The sequence below is a fragment of the Exophiala mesophila genome (assembly GCF_000836275.1).
Source record: "Exophiala mesophila strain CBS 40295 unplaced genomic scaffold supercont1.5, whole genome shotgun sequence".
In the NCBI taxonomy this organism is placed as follows: domain Eukaryota; kingdom Fungi; phylum Ascomycota; class Eurotiomycetes; order Chaetothyriales; family Herpotrichiellaceae; genus Exophiala; species Exophiala mesophila.
In genome coordinates, this window is record NW_015622508.1 from 2,340,701 (window position 1) to 2,357,866 (window position 17,166).

Consider the following 17,166-nt stretch of genomic DNA (forward strand, 5'->3'; position numbering starts at 1 on the left):
AAATGTCAAGTCCGGAGATCACGTGACTGTAATTTCGCCTATGGTTGATGGGACCAACAACTCATTATAATCCACCTATTGTTTATGACAGCCAGCGAACCTTGTAACATGAATACCTCACGTAGGCACCTGAGTGCATGCTATACGGATTCATCGTACTTGATATAGAATCACCACAAGACGCCTGCGCTGACCGCCAGACTGTGCATCGACATAGGCCGACCCAGCCCAGCAAAAACATCTCTCGTTGAATCCTTTGCCCACCTTCCAACCCACCCTGTATGAACCCTCTCGTTCCATTGCTGTTGTTTGACTTCTTCCAGCCGTCGTCTACGCATGATCAAGGAAATTAAAGTGTCGTTGTAAACCCCATCCACCTGCTTCGTCGAGAAATACCCTTTGCGCATGTTTGACTTTTTGACCGCAACCCGCAACCCTGCACCAACCCTCAGTATGCCCCATGGCTCACCAACCCTGGCTGTGTCCCATAAGCCCCTGCAACATTCTGGTGGCTTCCAAGCTGTCCTTGCTGATGTATACCCGCCGCCACGTGTGCCCGTCCATGTCCAGCATAATTTGGTAAATCTGAAAACCACGGATGAAGAAGAGCGTCCTGCGCACTGATGCGGTTCTCTGGTCGTAGCTGGAGGAGTTTGCTCAAAAGATCGAGACCAAGTTGGTCGACCTGTGGGAGGAGGATTGCTAATGACTGGGTCGCATATGATGGGAAGTTGCTCTTGTACTCGGGAAGCTGGGAAATGCCGGGCCACGTTCGCTCGGAAGGCGTACCCATCAATCGAAAGATCTTTTGAAGTTGGTCTTCGTTGGTCGTGCCCGGGAACAACGGTCTGCCAGTGTACATTTCTGCCATGATACAGCCGGCTGACCAGATATCGATACTGGTGTTGTATGTCCTTGAACCCAGCAAAACATCCGGAGCTCTGTACCAGAGAGTGACGACTTCATTAGAAAAGGTGTTGACGGGAATGCCAAAGGCGCGAGCGAGACCAAAATCCGCCAATTTGAGTTGACCTTTTGTGTTGATGAGCAAGTTTTGTGGTTTCAGATCTCGGTGCAGGACCCTGTTCTCATGACAGAACGCCGTCCCTCTCAGCAAATCTTGCATGAACCTTTTGATCGTAGCCTGGTCCAATTGTCCTCGATCACCCCGCGCATCCATGTACTTTTTCAAATCTTTGTCCATGTACTCAAACACGAGCATGAGCTTGTTCTCGGTGTGAATAACATCGTGCAACGTAACTATGTTCTCGTGTTTGAGTTCCTTCATAAGGCTGATTTCTCGAATTGCGGTGGAGGGAGTGCCTTCTTCTGAGTCGAGGTGGATCTCCTTGAGGGCAACCAGTTCTCCAGTTTGTCGGTTGCGGCCTTTGTAGACGGTGGCGTAGGTCCCCTCACCCAGCTGAGAGAATGAATCAGCGCTGCGGACACACGCAAAGAATACGATGCAAAGGGAAATTCCCAACGTACCTTTTCCAGCTGCTGGAATGAACTTGGGTGCCTCCGGTCCATGGCGGTGGTACCTCGTTCTGGAACCCGGCGTCTGACAGAGGGAGCGGAAACCGAGTGTTGAAAGAGCACTGAGCCCGGAGAGATGACTCGTTCAGCCAACTGCTGGGCTGTCAAAGATGGGGGATTAGACCGTGAGGACTGTGAAGGATGAGAGTGGTGTGATGAAGTGGTGGATGAGATTGAAGTTCGATGTGGAATTGTAGTAGATGTGGAACGCGAAGACATGACCAGCAAGGCAGGAGCGCGCAGGCTTGGTCGGGGGAGACGAAGATCTTCGCCTTTTACATGAGACCCAGTCCAGTCCAGTCCCTCAGATACAGATACAGAGGCACACCAAGACAGGCGGTTAATCGCCTGCAGGGTTTCAAGCGTCTAACAAGCGAGGAGAATAGTGGTGCCTAGCTCGATTCCAAATTGAAGTGAGCAGTGAATACAAAAAGGATGTACAGGCCCTTGTACACCTGAAGCATTTTTACATGAAAGGACACTTCTTCTCGACCTTCTGTATGCCTGGCCAGTGTGTCCAGTGTTTCCAGTTGTGCCAGTGCGAGTCGAGTCACCTGGTACAACCAAATTTGAGACAAGGCGTTTGGTCGCGGGGCCGTGGCCACCAATGCCACCAATGCCACCAATGCCACCCTAAACGTAAAGCCCGAGCGTACAATTTGACCCCCGAGGCCCCTCGACCCCTCGTTCTTCACTATTATCCGCCGCCCAGACTTGACATCAATCCGCTAACTAAGTTAAAGTACTAGGTATTCGTACAGTGACTTGATTAGCGCCTGAGTCTGAGAGGAGATGATTCATTATTCATTCAGCTTCGGGAGTCACAGTCATACAAATAGACCATACCCGTACTACGAGTCTTTATGCAGGCTCCTCCGGTCATAACTATTAGTTACTCAATTGGGTAACGAAGCACCTAAAGTCCATTCAAAAGTCCGAGGATTCCTTCACTCCACGTCTTCTAAGTAGGCCCTTCTCCAGCGCACATGAGCAGCTGGACTGACGGACAGGGCCATACGCACTTGTGAGTCCATTTCATCCTTTTTCTTGCTTGGACCATTATCCCCATATCCCCATCCTAAATCGTGTGCAAACTCTTGCTCCATTTGTACCACGCCAGCAACCCAATGCCGTATCTTATATTATCTCTATTATCTGATCGACTTCTGCCTGCAGAGTCCAACCTAGAGGAACTATATATCCCCTATATCTCGAGAATTAGAGGGTGTCGTAGGCTTGCGCCTTACTCCTGGACATATTGCCAGTCTGTTCTTTGGTCTTTGTCCTAACCATGCATATCAGAACTTTCCTCTGGTTGGAGAACTTCCACCTTGTTTCGCATAAGATGCGTAATTGAGTCAATTACCTAGTGATCAATCAACGCCTGGCTCCGGTACCCATCATTTATGTTCATATCTTCGTCCATTCTTTCGTAGTTCGTTAATCTCGTTTCGTATGCTTCATTCTCTCTTTCTCCAAGCCACCAGACCGAGGTCCAGACCCTCGTCGCGAAGAGATCTGGGGCCGGTCAGGTCGCCCTTCGAGCCCCGCCGGGGCTGGCTTTTGTCTGCCGTTGATTGCCGGCAGTAGCGAGTGTTGGTACCACCGGCTCACTCATGGTCCGTCTTCGAGTTTCAAAAACGGGTCGCTGAGCATATGCAATAAGCATCTTAAAACTCGAACCTCGTGCCTTACATTCGCCGAGTACTCCTTTGTCGGCAAACACGCTTTTGTTGAGATTGCCATCAGCAATCACTGTAGCTTCAAAACAGTGCTGCCACCACCGCCGCGCCGTGCTCGAAACAATCTTTCCAATCTTGGCATCCGCATTATCGGAATGGTCAGCAATGAGATCATTCAATGACAAGTGCGCTCCTTTCCGTCCGTAGCTATCACTAAACGTCATCCGGGGAGACGCCGTCGCTGATTTGGAATCTCCCGGTTTGGTCAGACCATCAGACCCGCCGCTGGACCGCGAGGAGGAAGAGTCTTCAGAACCACTCGGTCGTCCAGCCACTGGAACTCCCACAATGCATCGACTAATGTTCGAGAATCCTCTTGCGCCAAGAACGCCTTGAACATTGTCGATGATCGGTCTCAAGCTGATCTGTTCATCGGCTGTGGTCATCTTGAACTTCAAATCCCGTATAGCTCGGCGCGTCTGCACTCCCATATTGACAATATCCAAATCGAGCAACATCAGCTCGAGATAACCGCCGGGCAGAAGAACCCGTCTGCACTCGGAGATGATGTTCTTCATCTTGGCCTCAGCCATCGCCGGAGGGAATCGAAGCACAACTGCTGAGAAGAAAGATGGCGGAAAGGGGAATCGTTCGTAAAAGTTTGACACTTCTGCGCGCCGGTGATTGTTTGGACTGTTGGAAGATTGGCCCAGGTCTCTGGCGTGCTTCGTTGTCGGCCTTTCTCTCAGATTGTGAACAAACGCCTTATGGGGCTCGTATGTAACAGCACAATAGATAGACCAATCCCCATTGCCCAGTCCGTCAATCACCAGAACATGACGTTCTGCAATCGTCTGGATTTCGTCATGGGCTGGCGAGAATAAAACGCGTCCGAATGACAGCCATTTCGCTACCATGAGGAAAGCATAGTGTAACTCAGACTGTCGAGCAGGGTCTTTGCTTCGTTCGACCACATCTACCAGAGTGGAAGTTTCTTGATGGCTTTGATCCCCAGGGCCTTCAGGTGCGGTAGCGGTAGTTGTTACGCGTTCCAGCGATTGGCCAGCCGTAGATGTACTCAGTCGCTCTGAATACCTGCCGCTGTCTCGAAGTGGTGTTTCGTATTCGCGTAGGAGATCTCGTATCGAAAATGGCGATGAAGGATCCATCGAGGAATGCAACGCAGATACAATTCGTGAACGTCGAAGTCGAATATCCTCACCGACATTTCTCCCCGATAGAGCAGAAGATGAAAATACCACCGGCGGAGTCGCAGAGGTGACGATCGTAGGTGCAAACACCGGTCGTTTCACTCCGAGGGCGGGCTTTCTGGCGGTGCTTTCAAGATCGGTCTTAGCCGTTACACGAGAGCGTGTAGTATCGACATGGAGGTTTCGGCGCGCCTCAAGGTTGCCTTTGATATTGTCACGCTGTCGCAAGCCAACCGCTTGCTTTTGCCGACGTTCCTGAGATGGCGACATGACTTGGTCGATGAAATCATCGTATTCATTCCAAACCTCATCCACACTAGGGTTACCAAGATCATAAAGAGTGTCAGGCCATTGCGGGCTATGCAATGACGACGACCCGCCTAGTGTTGCTGCCAGTGCCGGGCCGAAGTGGCTGAGCGTTCCTTCGGACGTGCTAGAAGATGAGAAGTCTGAAGCATGTCTTGGATCCAATTGTAAGAACTCGTTTTCCGCACGGGGCGGATGATCTTGAGCCGCAATTCCAGGGTCCTTTGGCCAGTTTCTGTCATGTAACTGGCGGTGCTCAGATTCCAATGAGTTTTCTAGGCCATCAAAAGAACCCTGGAGTGTGAGATCTGCATGCTGAGGACCCTGCTGCCGCACAAAAGGCTGTGAAAAGGAGGCTCGGCTTGGTTTATGCTGTCTTTCATTTCGTGGCACTACTGGGGGGATTCTTCCAACTCGCGCAAGTCGTGGTTGCTTTCGGGGCTGTTCACTAAGTTGAACATGGATTCGTTCCGAAGGACTCTGAAGAGGTACCGGTGGTGGTGAGCTCGCGAAGGATTGCAGCGGTGGTACCGAAATGTTAGGCAGGAAGACGTCATCCTCTTCTGGCCGTTGTGGCGATTCGAAAAATCTCTCGTTCTCGGATTGGAAGAAAGGGCTCACTGCTGGCGACTGAACCGTATGAAGAAGATGCTGATCGACATAAGTGTTTGCATTTATCTCGCTCTCTGAGTCCAACATTGCGTAATATGGCATGGGTCTTGAGACGGGAACTGCAGAGACACTGACAGACATCTCTTCCGGAGTGGGTGAGGATATCAGAATGGACTTTTGTGAATCCGGTCCAGCAACCTCTTTCTTCCGAAATATGTTCCATCGTAGCTTCCGGTGCTTCTTAGCCTGCAACGTGTCGGCTTTATTTGTTTCAGCAGTGGTACTTGCGGTTGATGTTGAGGGAGCCATCGGTAGAGACTCGCCCGTTTCATGGCTATTGAGGTACAGAGGCGCTGACAGGTCTTCAGTTCGTATGGGAGTTGGGAGACTAAAAGGCTCTCTGTCAGAAAGAAAGCGCTGCGACCGCCTCACTGCCAGTGTCGGATGGACATCGTCACCGGATGTAACTTTTGGAGAAGGACTGGCTTCTTGCCTCGCGTTTGATGAGGCTATTGAGTTCTGCGACTGCGACGGAGTTCCCCACTTGTCATGGTCTATTAAAGGCACAGGGGCTTCATGATCGAAATACTTTCCCTGATCTGGGACTGGACTTCCCATGCTGGAGCCAGAACCCCCTCGAATCGGTGTCGGCTTAAGCCTTGTGGCAGCGAATTCATCCAGGTCAGATTGACTGGATCGATTCTGTCGGCTGCTTCCTCGACTGTCTCTGCGACCTGATGTTGGAATTGGGATTCGTCGTGTGCTGCTGACAGATCTCTCACTCTCACTGTTGTTAACGGAGGAGCTCTCCTGTGACTGCTTTCGCCCCCTTTTCCCATACTTTCCATAGCCTTCATGACCTGTGCCTGCGACTGGACCTTTTCGTTGTAATTTACGTGGGCTCCTCTCAACTTCGTTCGCGGGAGACTTCCCGCGCCGACTGAAGAGACCTAGGCGTGAAAGCTTGCCGAGTCTGCTGGGAGAACCGGAGACAGGTTCCTGGGGAGACGGGGGACGGGGCAGCGACGTCGAGGATGGGCCTCGAAGAGAGGCGTCAAAGGAATTTGAAGAGGTTTCATCACCGGATTCCAAGAGTTGCTGATGTCTACTGGTGAATCCAGATCTATGAGTGTTGACCAGAACTGGTCTGCTGTCGTCAAGACCTGTCACCCCATGCCGGCTTGGTCTTGTAGGTGCTCGAACGAGAGATTGCTGTAGATCATCATGGGCCTTCGCTATGATGCTGCGTTGCAGGGAGTCGCCAACGTTCTGAAGGCCTGGGTCTGCATGTCTTGCCAAGGGGCTGCGGTCGAGCTCAGTCAGTGATTCCGTAGGATCTTGTTCAAGTTTGCGACGTTGTTTGTCGCTACGACTGCTTGTGCGGCTGAGAGCCTGTTTGGCAGATGAAGTCCTTGGCGGAGGTGTCGGAGCCGGTGTGTTTAACGGAGTTCTTTTGGTGCTAGGTGATTTTCTCAATTTTTCTCGTGTTACGGATTCCGTTGACGCTGACGGGTGAGACTGAACGGGTGGAAATGCTTCAACAACGGCTGGTAGTTTGGGTGTCTTTTCACGTCTGACAGTTGGGACAGGCACGGTCTGAGACCTCTGGCTCTGTGGCTTGAGCGGGACATGCTGCACGATCCCGGGGGATGCTGAAGACCACGATGTAGGGGTGGTCGTGGTTGTGGAAACGCTCCAGGGACTCGGAGTGTTTGAGAATCGGGTTGACGGGCTACTAATTGAGCTGGCGGACTTTGAGTACATGTCTTGCTGCCTCGAAGACGACGCGGCCAAAGCCTGCAGTTCTGGGATGAGTCTGGGTGGAAGATCGGTAGTCCGAGTGGTGAGGTTGCTGCTGGATACAGATAGTCCAAACGCGGTCTCGGTCCCGGCTTTGGATGGTAGCTGGCTCTTAGCATACCTAGTGGGAAGAAGGGTTGCTTCTGGTCTCATCTCTCCCATTCGTGTTCTTGGAATCAGGCCAGTATCAATGAGCAAGGGTACTTCTTGTGACGAGGAGACTGAAGGAGCCGCGGAACGATGTGAGACGGATGGCAGAGGCGGCTTTCTCGAGGACTCCAGTGTCCTCGGATCTGGGGAGGTGTGTATAGAGCTTTTCCCGGTGGCTTGTTTCGTGTGTAGGTTTCTGTCCACAGTCCTAGATGTATTGAACCGGGGAGGCTGTGATCTGGAGGCAGAACTTGCCGTGGGGCGTCCATAGTCAAGCTGGCGGTCATCCTCTCTGGAACTTTGCAATCTGCCCGCTCGTGGTACGGTAGCATCTTTGGTTCTAGAAATACCCTGCCGGGTATCATTGGGTTTTGGTCTGTGTGACATGTCGACGGATACTAGTATTCTCCCACTCAATCCTCCTTGGTTGTGAACAAGAGTGAAATTGAACAGGCCTCATTCCGCAAGGAAACGACAGAGCGGATATGACGATCCGGAGTGATCATTTGCGGGACTCTGATTGCTCGCCGGAGCGAGGAAGGGTGGGCTGACGGGGGACTTTGACTCAATTGTCTCTCTGAAATGCGAGACGGGTCCAGGACGAGCTGGTCATATGTCGCACAAGGCTATCTTTACCCGAGACCAAGACATGAAGAAGACGTCAAGAAGGCTGTCAAAAACTACCGAGGAGAGCCAAATTGGAGGGTCCCGAATGCGGTCGTTGGACGACTGCACAGTCATGCGCCACACTTGGTCGGCGTGACCGGATGGCGAAAATAGTACTTGGGACCACACGTGACACCGGGGGTGGAAGGTGACCTGTGAGAAATGCTCGCTAAAGGACGCGTAGACTTGCAGAGTGGCACTGCCTTGCGACAGGGAAACAAACAGGGCAGAGGCAAAAGAATTCCTAGGTCAGGAAATGCTTGAAGATGAGGAATGGCCCCGGTAATATGGCGTTCAATGTAGACGAGGGGAAACCATCTCCAAAGAACCGAAGCGGCTTAGTAGGAGCCGCGAGACGGCGAGACTGCAGCAAAGCCTGTGCGTGATGAGGCTTTTGAGCCATTCGGCAGGGTTCGATGGGATGAAGGTCTGGGAACAAGCAAGGAGGGCGACCAAGGCAGGCTCTTCGATGGGACAATGGGATGGAGTAGGAAGAGCGGGTTTTGGAGGGCAGGGGCGCTAAAGAGGCCGCGCATAATTCGTATTCCGCGCTGAACTCAATTGCTGACCAGTTGTAGATCCAAGGATACGTATGCGTATGCGTATGCGTAGACCTGCAGAGAGTAGAGCCCACCAAAAGATGGCACATGGGCCCCATCAGAGTTCAGGTTTGACATCTCCATCATGGCTACTCCCGTCCCCAGCGTGGGTACTGTAGGCTAGGGTTTCCAGCTGGGTTGAACCCAATGCTAACCAGCAAATACTTGGGTCACCTAGTGGGGGCAATATCGAGACGTTGCCATTGGAACCAAAGGTATTTGACATATGTTGATCTCGTCTCCGAAATCGTAGAATGTTGCCTGATAGTGGTGCTGGGCGGTAGAGCTGTATTGCCCACATCGCCCAGGTCTGTTGCTGTATCGGTCATGTGCCGTGTTACCTAGGCCAATGTGGGAGTAGATTTTGATGGCCGGACCGCCATAGGCAGGATCACGCCGAAGGCCTGGCAGGTGGATGGGGCTTAGCTGAGCCTGGCCGTTTGGCCGCTCTGGACGCTCGACAGAATTGTCTGGAGGTGGGATTGGTACTGTAGGAGGAGAAGGAGACCCGCAGTCTGGGACGGGAGATAACAGCATGGTGAGTGGTGCAGTCGTATGGGGTGACAGGGATGGTCTTGACGAGGTCGGCTGCAGGGATGCGTTGAAGTGGGCAAAGGACAATGGGCAATGGGCGTGGCATTACTGTCAGTACCGTCCACAAGTGTGTGATTCGTGGTGCGAGACAGAAAGATGCTCGTTCAGATGGAAGCTGAGTGGGAGGGGACGGGTGCATCCAAGGCCAGTGAGGCCAATCCCACCAGTGGCATGTCGAGGGCAGTATTTCAGGTGCTTGTGGGGGCAAAGGTAGTGGGTCGTGGGTCTCGTAGGCGGTAGGCTATAGGCACAAGGTGCCCCGGGCCGTAGTTTCTTGGGCGGGCGTGGGCGGTTGACAGGCGGGCGCCAGATGAGGAACGGGCCCCTCGGCCCCCCGGCCACTACGGCCGTCATTCAGGTGGCTGAATCTCCGGCTTCAGAACCATTCGGCGACTGTCTCGAATCCTTATGGAGACACAGCCAGTCGTGCCAGTACAATATGTTGATGATTACTCCGTAAGTCCTCAATGTGTTGCAAAAGGGACATAGCCCCTTGGCGGCTTTGGTAGATTGGTTGGAATCTTCAACAATTCTCAAATGATTCTGGGGGCCATGTCCAACACTTCTGAAATGCGATTTGCTTCTTGCGGTGACTCTTGTCAGGATGAGCGCCGTAGCACCTTCCCACTTCTCTGTGACGGGCTCCTTCTCTGTCTTGCCCTTGTTTTGTCTCTTTCTTATCACATCCACTTCTGACGATCATGATCAACGTATGGCTCTGGATTGACACATCTCCATGACTCCTTCAAACCTCCTTGCTCCGTTCAAAGAGTTTATCTCGACCCTGGTTCATCCTTGCACTTGAATATTCCAGGTAAGAACCAATCAGACCGTTTAACCAGGATAAAAGCCCTTTCTGTGGCTGTTATTTGATACTCGCACCTGCCCCACTTGCAGATCCGGCGACTTCCTCCAACATGGGCATCCTCCAATGAGAGACTCAATGCCCATGATGTGTCGAAATTCTCCGACCAAAACGTGGGCCAGACACCCTCTCGTCTATCCAGAGAGATTCTCGCTGTTAAACATGCTGTATCTGGATTAATATTCAGAAAAAGAGGGGAATGAAACGGTGGGACCTTGTCACCTGACCTAGGCAAACAGCCTTGGGAAGTCGATATGACGTGACCATCAGGCGAATTGCCGGCACAACTTACTGGAGACTTCTAGTGGTTGAAAGGTAAACCAAAGTATTGATGTGATGCACACGACTCTGAAATTGCCATTTTCATCTACTGCCAGTAACGCCTATGGTCCAAAATTGCGCCACCAAACAATCCTTAAAACATGTCTCCTCTTCAAGGGGGTTGCGATTGTGGTCAGGTGCGCTACGAGATGGAGGCACCTATAGTGGTTCACTGTTGTCAGTGAGTCAGATTCGCTCCACATGAATTGAATCGTCTGAGTAACACGATCAGCTGCCGGTGGTGCCAGCGCGAAACAGGAGCTTCATTTGCTCTCAACGCCATGATCGAAACGAGTAAGCTGAAGATACTTGAGGGAGAGCCAGAGTGGACACTAGTGCCTAGTCAAAGTGGTGATGGACAGAATATCGCCAGGTGCCCCAGATGCAAGATCGCTATATGGAGCGTCTATCATTATATCCGAAACAACAAGGCTGGTATGGGTCCATTGCGAATCGTCCGTGTGGGCACGCTAGATGATGCCAACAGCTGTCCTCCAGACATCCATATTTGGACAATCCATAAACAGGGCTGGATCATTCTGTCCGACGAAACGCCAGCGTTCGGAACTGGAACGTATGATCGTGAAAAGGTTTGGTCTACTGAGAGTCTAGAGAGATTCACTCGAGCGAAGGGCGTAGAAGATTCAAAGTGAGATTTGGACTAGCTATTCGGTGGCATCCAACAACATCTCTCACATATCTCCAAGATATGATGTAGTGGTACATCTGACTAGATCTCAATCTCACGGGACCAAACAACTCTTCTGTTGGACCGATTGGCCTCTTAGTGTCACTGTAATGGCGTCCTGAGCTTCCTTCCTTTTCAGTGTTCAGCTGCTCGCGAGCGAGCGAGCCACAGACTCTCTGATGCATCCACGGTACGGGACGGACCAGCCTCACGAGAAACTAGGTTATTTGACTCAACTTGACCTGACTTTTACTATGAACCTGTTTTACTTTTAGACTTGTTCATCAATCAAGGCACTTATCAGCTCATTGGCGCTATACTAGTACAAGCGTGCATCATGTATGAAATCTCAATGGTGCAGCACAACTGCAGCCGTGTCATGCCGCAAGCCTTGCGTTGGATCTCTGGGCACACTGGCGAACCAATCGGTGTACGCGATCAGGATGACCATGCCAGCTGAATCTACCAACAACGTGGTTCCACACAACATGGACAATTCAAAACTTCGGCCTGAAGATATTATTTCGAGACCTGCGCTAGTGTCTTTGGTGAAGATTTTGCTCGCAGCGTGCGCCAGTCCCTCCTTGACGATCTCTTCGTACCAAGAGTTCGTAGGGTTAAGCTGGTCGAATCTGAGGGCTGGCTGGGGTTAGCACGCCTCCGTTCCTGACCAAGTTCGTGTCCTCAAACCAGAACCGATCCGTCCCTCGTTTGACATGTGCATGCAGCTCAGGGGTATTCGAAGTCGTCCAGTCGTCGGTAGGACAGACGCAATACGTACCTAGATTGAATTGGATGTGTTGTGCGTTTTCTTTGTCTGAAAGACCTCGATGTTCACCCGAAGGCAGATTGATCACGTGATAAGGATCCTGACAATCAAGTTCTTCCGTTCCGGCACGTGCCAAGCCCTTCCGCGCGAGGGTCTCGCCCATCCTCCCGTCCATGCGCGTCACCGTGAGAACGGCGGAGAGGACATAGTATGCGAACTAGGGAGGTAATTGTGATTTCAACCTCTCACTGTTCTTCGTAACATTGAAATCGACTTTGTGACCGACCAGAAGATAATCGCAATTCCTCACTCTACCACATCCGACATTTACACCTGCAACGCGCCCCCACAGCCTTGCACGCGCCTCTACCCACCAACCTGGTCGAGACATTTGCGCTTCGAGCCTAAACCTCACTCATCATGGTCGACTATGCAAAGAAGACGGTGGCCGAACTCACAGAGATTCTGAAATCACGGAATTTGTCACACACCGGCAAGAAGGCTGAACTTGTTGCGCGGTTGAACGAGGCCGACAAAGAAGTCGAAGAACCTGGTGAGTCTGGCAGTACATCTATATTCAGACCCAAATGCGCCAAAAATGCGCGACATTACCCTCGTCCCTATGCTGCGCCAAATCCCAAGAACCATCGTGATGATCCGAGACTAACCACGCCTACAACCCTAACAGCTCCTGCGGCCGAGGAACCAGCTGCACCACCGGCACCAGAAGCACCAGTCGAAACCACAGCTCCTTCGACTCAGCCGACGACGACAGAAACCGAAGCAGCACCAGCATCAGCACCTGCTGCGCCTATCCCAGCTGAAGAATCCCTTCCTGCCAACACAGACTCTGCACTAGCCAGTGGAGTCACATATGCGCTGAACCTCCCTTCGTCGGAAGTCGATGCCGAACTAGCCAAGCGGAAAGCCCGCGCCGAGCGCTTCGGCACTGTCAACGGCGACAGCGAGAATAAAGAAGCAGACGACGAAGCCCAGAAAGCTCTACAGCGAGCGAAGCGATTTGGCACGGGTGCACAGTCACTGGGTAAACTCGACGAGGCACTTCCACTGGAGAGGGAAAGGGGTAGTAGAAAGCGCGGTCGCACAGAGGGCGGTGGTGGGGAAGACGGGGGTCTGAGGAAAAACTTCCGACATCAGGGTGGTGGTGGTGGGCGTGGGCGTTTCCGTGGTGGTGGTGGTGGTGGTGGACGAAATGGGAGAGATAAATCGCAGAGACGACAGGGAGAGAGACCTACGGGTGTGGTCAAGTCGCCGCCTGCGTATACCTCTGAGGCGGATAGAGCGGCTGCCGAGGCGAGAAAGAAGAAGTTTGGATCATGAGAATGTGATTCCCGTCGTTGAGATCACCATGTGATGAAGAAGAACAACTAGTTGTATCTGTGGAAATCGGATGTTTTCTTCGCAGGGCATTGTCTCTAAACCCAGCAACGGTTATGAATGTCAACCCTCGGTGAGGATCGTCCGTCCATCGATGCGATTAGACTAGCACCACCACCAATACCATATGTACTACTGACCAGGAAAAAGGAATGGAAAGGGAAATTTCACACACAAAACAGGAAGGGGAAGGGAATGGTCGAGATGGTTCTAGGTTTTCAGGAAGCGGAAAAATCTCTGTTCCTGTCACAGACGTATCCCTCTTTAAAAAGACACCAGGATCATCTTGGACCAGATCAACCGTGACCATGGCTTCAATCCCAACCAAAAACTTGCTGGCTGTATGAATGATCAAGTAATTATCTCGAGCCCAAGACGGAGGGATGGATTCTATTTTGAAGAACACCAAACCCCATCAATCTAATCTTCAACCCAATCGACACGGGGTCAAGTGCGATGCGATGTCCCCAGCAGAGCCGCCCTCTCTGACGATGTGCCAGTGTGCTCTTCCTGGTCCTGCGACAAATCCAATAAATGGTTCAACTCGCCTTCACCCTCTGCTGAACCACTCGCCATAGGCTGTAATCCAACACGACTGTCTTCGCGCTGGAGGATATTGTCTCTGCTTAAAGGAGTACCCCTTTCAGCGACGACGATGGCCTGGCGATGACGTCGACGTAGATGTTCCTCTTCGAGACTTCTCTCGCCAGCGCGAGCCGCAGTGGGACCGAGACTCCAGCTCGGAGTGTCGCCGCCGTGGTTGGTGTGGTCGCCTTCACCGTCGCGGTCGCCGCCAGAATCAACATCAGCAGCACTACCAGCAGCGCTACCAGTCGTACCAACCTCTCCTCCCGACGCTTCCCCCGCCGTATCCTCACCATCCGTCATATGCACATCATTGTCCTCATCGAACCACGGCTGAACGTTCCACTGATATTGGCGACATCCACCGCTAGAATAATCCGACATGGGGGGGTGACCCAACAGACCTGCATCTCTCAAAGGACGTAGTAAACCCGAGTATTTCTGCAGTTCTTTGAAAATCTCAGCCATGACTGGATCCTCGCCGGGCATGAGAATAAATAAACGCATGACGTCGCGTTTCTTGTAGTTGAAATTGGCGTATTCAGGTAGACTGCAGGGGAATGGGTAGTGAGCTAGCCAGTCGGTGATCATGCGTCGTATGACGGGTGAGAGGTCGGCCCCAGATGCATCAACTCCCATGGTAACTTGGCGAAGGATGGTGGTGAGGATTTTCAGGAGAGCTGTTTCGTGAGACGGGCGGTGGAGAGGCCGGAGAGGGGAGGGGGGGAGAATGCGACGAGAGGGACGAGAGGGACGTGATTGTGGATTTTTCATGTTGTTGGTTATGCCTTTGTCGTTGCTTTCCCCGTTGTTCTTATCACTGTCGTCGACATTGGTACGGCCATTGCTATTCCTCTGATGCAGAGGTAACATATGAATCAAAGCACTGATGACAGCATCAATCGCAGCGACACTGTTAAATGCACTAGAAATCCCACCATCCAACGCCGGATGCCACAGAAGCATTGATAAAGAATTGATAGCATTGTCGCGTCGATCGAAATCATCCGAAGCCAGATCTCGCAACAGGAGTTTCTTCACGGTTTCCGACCGCACTGTTCGACTGGCGACGATCTTGATTGCCGAAGTCCGTATATCAAAACTGTGGCCATCGACCAACGTACGTAGAGTTTCGATCTTCAACGAGTTTTCAGAGTCTTTCTGCAGTTGCCTGGCCGGGGCGACGGCAGCATCTAGTGGTGGTGCCCTTGATGCATCTTTGACTCGGTTGAGGAGCCTGGGGATGGAAAAGTACGCTGTGCTCAAGCCTATGAGAACGGTGACCCAGAGGAGTCGATCTGATTCAATGAATGGCATGATCGGTCGATCATGGTGACATGGATTGGGATGCTGGTCGATCAAGTAATGGGAGGATACAATATGGTGGTTGGTAGAGAGTTGGAGTTGGACATCGGACATCGAGAGAAGTGACCGAATATATTTGGAACTATAAATATGGAGGCCTGCATGTCACATGTTATAACTATAGCCTTACAACCAAACACTCCAATAATGGTACAAACACAGGCAATTATTGTCCGAATTTCGAACTATTTTAAGTACGCAAGTTCTCACATTCGGACCAAGTTTTGTGCCTAATAATGCCAGCGAGAATGAGCGCTTAATCATGCTCCTCCTCCGTCAACCCCGGACATCCATCCATTTCCTTGTCCGGATATTTATATTTACACCAAAAACAATAGTTCCACCTCTCACGAAGATATGTGACAAGTTTGTTCAGCCTCTCTGGTGGTTCGAGAGCTTCAACTTCGTCCAATTCTTCATCTTCTTCGTCCAGGGCCACGTCGACTTCCTCTGTGTCTGCTTTCTTCCCTAGGGCGATTCGATCCTCCTTATCTTCCTCGGGGTCGATGTAATCTGCCCGTCTCGAAAGTGACTGGTGGAGATCGTATCTCATTCTCCGGTCTCGCTCGTTCAAGGCTCTCTGTTTCACGAGACTTCGCCAGAGGACATTGACACTTTTCAAGGGCTTGGTTCGCTTGCCATTGCGAGCCCTCACATCCTCGTTCTCATCTTCCTGGGTCGGCGTATTTTCCTCTTCCTCTTCCAGCCGCTCACATACCTTCATCGCACCCCAAATCTGACCGTCCATCCTCTTCAACTCTCGCTCTTTATGCTGTCGTTCTCGGAAATCAAGTGCATCGGTCTTCCTCTTCTTATCCGCTTCTTCCTGACCCGCCAGCTCTTCTCTGAACTTCCGTTTTTTCTCCGCATCAGCACCAATTCCACTCCTTGAATCCTTCATCTCCAATCCAATCGGCTCGAGCAGTCGATCGTCCTTCTCTTCACTCCCATCCTTGCCAGCTGGTCGTTCCACACCTAGAGCACTTCCGGGTTTGTATCCCAACGCCGCCATCATCTTGTAGCCTTTACTGGTGGTGTCCATGGTGTTTGAGTTCAGAGCAGCCTCTCGCTTTTTGCGTTCTTCTTCTGCTAGCGCCGCCTTGGATTTTGGGTTCGCTTTGATTTCGGCTTCCCGCGCCAGGCGCTTCTTCTTCTGTGTCAATGTTTCCATCTTTTTCGTTCCGAGAGGTTCCTCAAATGTCATATTCATGTAATCATCGTCTTCATCCGTAGCATTGGCCATGTTGATATGCGAATTGGGGGTAGTGGGTGAGATCAATATGGGGTGATAGTGGCACTGACAGGTGTGTGTGGCGCTAGAATCAGTCTGGATGGGTGTGACTGGAGGTCTTGAGTAAAGAGGATCAAGGGCAAGCGAGCACTGAGCAGAGAATTACTGCTTGAAAGGACAAAGCGGCTGGGGCAAGGTGGAAAGGAGAGGCAAACCGTCTCTGAATATCTCGCCAGCGTGATTACGTCTGGCAAAGATGGTGCATTGACTTGTGCCTACCAGGAGGGTCGACGTAATTCAATCGGCCGACAGTTCAGTGGTGTCTAACCAGCCAATGACACTGGAAAAGTATCTTAAGAAGTTGAATGTTGTAGGAATATTCCCGATCACATTAAATTTGGGAATTATATGACCATACGATTCCAAATTTAGTGGGAAACACTGCGCGGAGGGGTGACGTCGTAGGCCAGCAAAAAAAGATCTTTCACGTGACTAAAAACCATTTCTATAATTATTAAACCATCAACAAATTGCTCCCAATTTCGTGCAGAGCTGAGGTCGATTTTCCAATCAACACTTTTAGTCCTGCACGCAAATTTTCCCCAAAATCCCTGTGACGCAGTTGGTTAGCGTGTCGTTCTTATACTGTATGCTTGCATATAGCATGAAATCTTTCTCAGAGATGCGAAAGTCGCGAGTTCAAACCTCGCCAGGGATATTTCTTTTTGCTGTTTTTGGGGCCATGTGGACTCGAGGTTACTTTCTTTTTTGCGCACCTGACTCCTCCT

At 51.5% G+C, this 17,166-nt stretch overlaps 6 protein-coding genes and 1 non-coding gene across 8 annotated transcripts; 3 read left to right on the plus strand and 4 right to left on the minus strand.

Moving 5' to 3' along the window:
- Positions 1–36: 36 nt before the first annotated feature.
- On the minus strand, positions 37–2,054 carry PV10_07553 (serine/threonine-protein kinase pef1). Its single transcript, XM_016372466.1, has 2 exons — positions 1,489–2,054; positions 37–1,420 (listed from the first exon to the last, which is right to left on the minus strand). Exons 1-2 carry the CDS (start codon positions 1,753–1,755, stop codon positions 449–451), a joined length of 1,239 nt encoding a protein of 412 aa, XP_016221798.1. The 5' UTR covers positions 1,756–2,054; the 3' UTR covers positions 37–448.
- A 286-nt stretch (positions 2,055–2,340) lies between these two features.
- Positions 2,341–8,319, minus strand: PV10_07554 (uncharacterized protein). Its single transcript, XM_016372467.1, has one exon. The coding sequence runs from the start codon at positions 7,682–7,684 to the stop codon at positions 3,065–3,067; it is 4,620 nt and encodes a 1,539-aa protein (XP_016221799.1). The 5' UTR covers positions 7,685–8,319; the 3' UTR covers positions 2,341–3,064.
- Positions 8,320–10,464: 2,145 nt separating this feature from the next.
- Positions 10,465–11,089, plus strand: PV10_07555 (uncharacterized protein). Its single transcript, XM_016372468.1, has 2 exons — positions 10,465–10,523; positions 10,575–11,089. Exons 1-2 carry the CDS (start codon positions 10,492–10,494, stop codon positions 10,993–10,995), a joined length of 453 nt encoding a protein of 150 aa, XP_016221800.1. The 5' UTR covers positions 10,465–10,491; the 3' UTR covers positions 10,996–11,089.
- Positions 11,090–12,002: 913 nt separating this feature from the next.
- On the plus strand, positions 12,003–13,609 carry PV10_07556. Of its 2 annotated transcripts, XM_016372470.1 has the most exons (2): positions 12,003–12,352; positions 12,488–13,609. In XM_016372470.1, the coding sequence occupies exons 1-2, from the start codon at positions 12,220–12,222 to the stop codon at positions 13,138–13,140; spliced, it is 786 nt and encodes a 261-aa protein (XP_016221802.1). In that variant the 5' UTR covers positions 12,003–12,219; the 3' UTR covers positions 13,141–13,609. The 2 variants fall into 2 exon arrangements, with proteins under 2 accessions (XP_016221802.1, XP_016221801.1); XM_016372469.1 differs by having other exon boundaries at positions 12,069–13,609.
- On the minus strand, positions 13,408–15,178 carry PV10_07557 (uncharacterized protein). Its single transcript, XM_016372471.1, has one exon. It carries the CDS (start codon positions 15,097–15,099, stop codon positions 13,645–13,647), a length of 1,455 nt encoding a protein of 484 aa, XP_016221803.1. The 5' UTR covers positions 15,100–15,178; the 3' UTR covers positions 13,408–13,644.
- Positions 15,179–15,403: 225 nt separating this feature from the next.
- PV10_07558 (uncharacterized protein) lies at positions 15,404–16,761 on the minus strand (the record flags this gene model as incomplete). Its single annotated transcript, XM_016372472.1, has 1 exon — positions 15,404–16,761. The coding sequence occupies exon 1, from the start codon at positions 16,388–16,390 to the stop codon at positions 15,404–15,406; it is 987 nt and encodes a 328-aa protein (XP_016221804.1). The 5' UTR covers positions 16,391–16,761.
- Positions 16,762–16,985: 224 nt separating this feature from the next.
- Positions 16,986–17,096, plus strand: PV10_07559. The gene has a single exon. It is a non-coding gene; the product is annotated as a tRNA-Ile (tRNA).
- The last annotated feature ends 70 nt before the right edge of the window (positions 17,097–17,166 follow it).

Coding starts and splice junctions, on each gene's coding strand:
- PV10_07553 (XM_016372466.1), bottom strand. CDS start 1,755: ATGTCTTCGCGTTCCACATCTACTACAATTCCACATCGAACTTCAATC. Junction 1,421..1,488: donor CATTCCAGCAGCTGGAAAAG/GTACGTTGGGAA, acceptor TCATTCTCTCAG/CTGGGTGAGGGGACCTACGC.
- PV10_07554 (XM_016372467.1), bottom strand. CDS start 7,684: ATGTCACACAGACCAAAACCCAATGATACCCGGCAGGGTATTTCTAGA.
- PV10_07555 (XM_016372468.1), top strand. CDS start 10,492: ATGGAGGCACCTATAGTGGTTCACTGTTGTCA. Junction 10,524..10,574: donor ATAGTGGTTCACTGTTGTCA/GTGAGTCAGATT, acceptor TAACACGATCAG/CTGCCGGTGGTGCCAGCGCG.
- PV10_07556 (XM_016372469.1), top strand. CDS start 12,220: ATGGTCGACTATGCAAAGAAGACGGTGGCCGAACTCACAGAGATTCTG.
- PV10_07557 (XM_016372471.1), bottom strand. CDS start 15,099: ATGCCATTCATTGAATCAGATCGACTCCTCTGGGTCACCGTTCTCATA.